This window comes from Meriones unguiculatus, chromosome 3 (assembly GCF_030254825.1).
Source record: "Meriones unguiculatus strain TT.TT164.6M chromosome 3, Bangor_MerUng_6.1, whole genome shotgun sequence".
Taxonomy (NCBI): Eukaryota; Metazoa; Chordata; class Mammalia; order Rodentia; family Muridae; genus Meriones; species Meriones unguiculatus.
The window spans coordinates 87,115,366-87,119,427 of NC_083351.1; the positions used below are offsets into that span (position 1 = coordinate 87,115,366).

Sequence of the window (4,062 nt, forward strand, 5' to 3'; positions counted from 1 at the left end):
CTTTCCCTTCTCCTTTCAAAGTTCCTCAGTTTCACTAGAAAGTTCCACTTTTTATTTTAGATCTTCTGTACTTACAAGTTTTTTGTATCTATATCACACCTAAAACACAAAATGAAATAAAATATTTGTCTTCATTAAGCTAATTTACTTATTTAATATGATTATTTCAGGTTATATCTATATTACTAAAAAATTTAATATTATTCTTCTTTATGACTGTAAATAACTTCATTGTCACACAGGATCTTTTTGGAATTACAAGAATATTTTTAAACATATGTTTTTAATCACTATATTAAATCATTAGATTTAGAATAATAGTAAGGAATGCTTAAGCTGAAGGTAGTCATACTATTCTTCAGTTTAATGGAATGAAATCTTTGCTAATTAATAATGCAGTTTACACTATCATAAAATAATCTATTTTCACTCTATTATAGAAATAATTTTACACTGGCATTTTGTCCTAGTTTCGTCCTAGTGAAACTCAATATTATTGAAAACATATCAATATTATTAATAAATATTGAAAGGTATTAAAACCCAGAGAAAACAAGAAATGAATGAGGCAAAACTGACATAAATTTTTTATGTTATATCCTTGTGTTTACAACAGGCCAGCCCTTTTCAGGCTGCGGCCCAAAGGACTTCTATAGATCTGACCCAGAGGAAGCATGCAGAGGAAACATCACAACTACTTCTAAGAAAGCTCGAACTCTGCACATGTCCTCCATCATTAAGTCCATGTGAGTGGAATTTACTTGCTTAAATCAAGGGAAAATAAATTTATTTACAGGGAAATGTTGGTAGTACTTATACAGAATGAGACAGACAATCTCGAGATATAATTTTAGCCTACATCTAAGAACACACAGGTTAGTTCAAGTCCAGTTAAAAAAAAAAAGTATTGCGAAAATTACAACAGTATGTGTAATTGTGAAAACAACTGATACTGGCAATGATGAAATGACAGAATTATAATTCTAGGAAAACAGATAGACTGAGAAAATTGTTATAGGCAGCAATGTGTTAAATAACATTGGGGATACTTGATACAGTTTGAATTCTCTCTTGAGATAAATAAGATATAGTTAAAGAGTAAAAGTGTTTTGAGATTAGTAGAGCCTATTTCTATTATTGTGTATTATTTATTATTATTATTACTATTTATAATTTATTCACTTTGTATCCCAGTTGTGGCCCCCTTCCTCATCTCCCAATCTCACTCTCCCTCCTTCTTCTCCCCCTATGCATCTCCCCTATTCCACTGATAGGAAAGGTCCTTCTCCCTTCTATCCTTCCCTAGTCTATCAGGTCTCATCAGAACTGGCTGCATTGTCTTCCTCTGTGGCCTGGCAAGGCTGCCTCCCAGGGAGAAGTGGTCAAAGAACTGGCCAGTGAGTCCATGTCAGAGACAATCCTTGCTCCCTTTACTAGGGAACCCACTTGGAGACTGACTTGTCTATGAACTATATCTGAGCAGGGTGTATAGGTCCTCTCCATGCATGGTCCTTGATTGGAGCATCAGTCTCTGCAGGCCATCCTGGGCCCAGGTATTTTTGGCTCTATTGCTCTCCTTGTAGAGCTCTTGTCCCCTCCAGGTCTTTCCATCTCCCCCTTCCTCCATAAGATTCCCTGCACTCTTCCTAAAGTTTGGCTATGAGTCTCAGCGTCTGCTTCGATATCCTGCTGGGTAGATTCTTTCAGGGGTCCTCTGTAGTAGGCTCCTGTCCTGTTCTCTGTCTTCTCCTGCTTCCAATGTACCTATTTCTAATAGTGCACTATCACAGTACTATGCAAGTTGCACAGGGATGTTAGGAAATACACAGAATATATTGTAAAATATCTTCTCATAACACCAGCTCAAAATTGGCTCTAAGTTAGTTGTCACAATTAGCTGTAGTGCTACCCCTTTTTTCAGATTAAAAACATAACATTTTATTATTTGTTTGAAAATTTTATACACTACGATTTGATATCTTTCTCCAACCCCTTCTCACCTCCCTACCCACTTAACATTGTATTTCATTTTCTCTCAAAATGTTTTGTTAACCCATTGATTATAGTTTGTGTTACTCAGATACTTTTGGAGTGGGGCCTGTGCTATTGTGTAGCAGACCTACTAGGGGTCATAGAATCAAAGAACACTGATTCTCTTCTGGAAGATATCAAATGCCAGTAGCTTCTCAACAAGTGGTAGGATTTCTTGGCCACCTTCTCTTCTTCATGCTGGATTTTGTCTGGACTAATCTTGAGCAGGCCTTGTGCATATTGTCACAGTTGCTGTGAGTTCCTACATGCAATTCCAGTTTTGTCTGGAAAATACTGTTCCCTTGAAGTTAGCCATCACTCTGATTCTTACAATCTTTCCATCCCTTCTTCTGAAAATATCCCATAGCCTTGCCAGGGAAAGGTATATTATATACATGTAAAGATAGAAATGTACACTTAGAGATTTAGTAACTGAAATTATGGAACTCTTTGCAAGAAGAACTGAATAGATGCTTGTTCCATGCTTTTGGCAGGTTCATCATTGTGTACAGTAATATTGAAAATGTGTTTCTTGACTGAATGGATTCATGGCCCTCTTCAGGATTAATAGCAGGTTCTGTGCTGAAGTGTTTTTGAAACAAGACAGACAGATTAATAAATGGGACAGAGTAACAATGTCACAGAATTTGTCCTCCTGGGGCTCACTCAGGATCCTACTGGGCAAAAAGCATTGTTTGTCATGTTTTTGCTCATGTACATTGTGACAATCATGGGCAACCTGCTCATTGTGGTTACAGTTATTGCCAGCCCCTCCTTGGGTTCCCCGATGTACTTCTTTCTTGCCTTTCTGTCACTCATGGATGCTGTTTATTCCACTGCCATCTTGCCCAAATTGCTTAAAGACTTAGTTTGTGATAAAAAGACCATCTCCTTCACAGCTTGTCTTGTTCAGCTCTTTGTAGAACACTTATTTGGTGGTGCTGAAGTCTTCCTTCTGGTGGTGATGGCCTATGATCGCTATGTGGCCATCTGTAAACCACTGCACTATTTAACCATCATGAATCAACAGGTTTGTGTCTCACTTTTGGTGGTAGCTTGGGCTGGAGGGATTGTACATGCTCTGGTTCAAATTCTGTCTGTATATAAACTTCCTTTCTGTGGACCTAATGTCATTGACCACTTTGGCTGTGACATGTACCCTTTATTGGCACTTGCATGCACTGACACTTACTTTATTGGTCTCACTGTAGTTGCCAACAATGGAGCCATGTGTGTGGTAGTCTTTGTTCTTCTTCTACTCTCCTATGGAATTATCTTAAGCTCACTTAAGACTCACAGTCAGGAAGGGCGGCGAAAAGCCCTGTCTACTTGCAGCTCTCATATCATGGTGGTTGTCCTCTTCTTTGTTCCCTGCATTTTCATGTATGTTAGACCTGTTTCTAACTTCCCTATTGATAAATCTATTTCTGTTTTTTATACAGCTATCACTCCCATGTTGAATCCTTTAATATATACATTGAGAAATTCAGAGATTAAAAATTCTATGGGAAATATCTGGTGTAAAATGTTAAATATAGATAGAGTAAGATTTTTTTCTTGCTGATTGTATTACTAATCAGAAAGGAACAATAATAAATAAATTTTTTTAGTGTGTGTTCCAAGTTCTAAATTGGTAAAACACTTGAAATTGTGAGCTGCTTTATACTGTTGTAAAGATAATGGTAAAATACTGATATTAACTGTTTTTCTTTTTCTCCTTATGGTGCTGAAGGTGAGCATATTGTCATATGTGCAAAGTTGGCATCCCACTTTACCATTTTCTATGAACCACATATTCATGTTTTTTTCATTTTTCCAATATATTATTTTCCTATATAATCATATTTGTGGAGTTCTTTATTAGTCCAGTTACTAGTTATTTATGTTCATGTGTACCACAGTCTTTTTTTAGTTGTGTTTTATTATGCTATTATCATTAATCTTAATAAATATTATTTAATCTTCTAACTTATTTATTATAAACAAATTTTCATTAAATATCTTTACAAATTTTTCAAGAAAATCATATGG

At 36.0% G+C, this 4,062-nt stretch overlaps 1 protein-coding gene across 1 annotated transcript; it reads left to right on the forward strand.

The window, feature by feature from the left end:
• Positions 1-2,598: 2,598 nt before the first annotated feature.
• On the forward strand, positions 2,599-3,658 carry LOC132652780 (olfactory receptor 4A5-like). The gene has a single exon (XM_060378696.1). It carries the CDS (start codon positions 2,651-2,653, stop codon positions 3,593-3,595), a length of 945 nt encoding a protein of 314 aa, XP_060234679.1. The 5' UTR covers positions 2,599-2,650; the 3' UTR covers positions 3,596-3,658.
• The last annotated feature ends 404 nt before the right edge of the window (positions 3,659-4,062 follow it).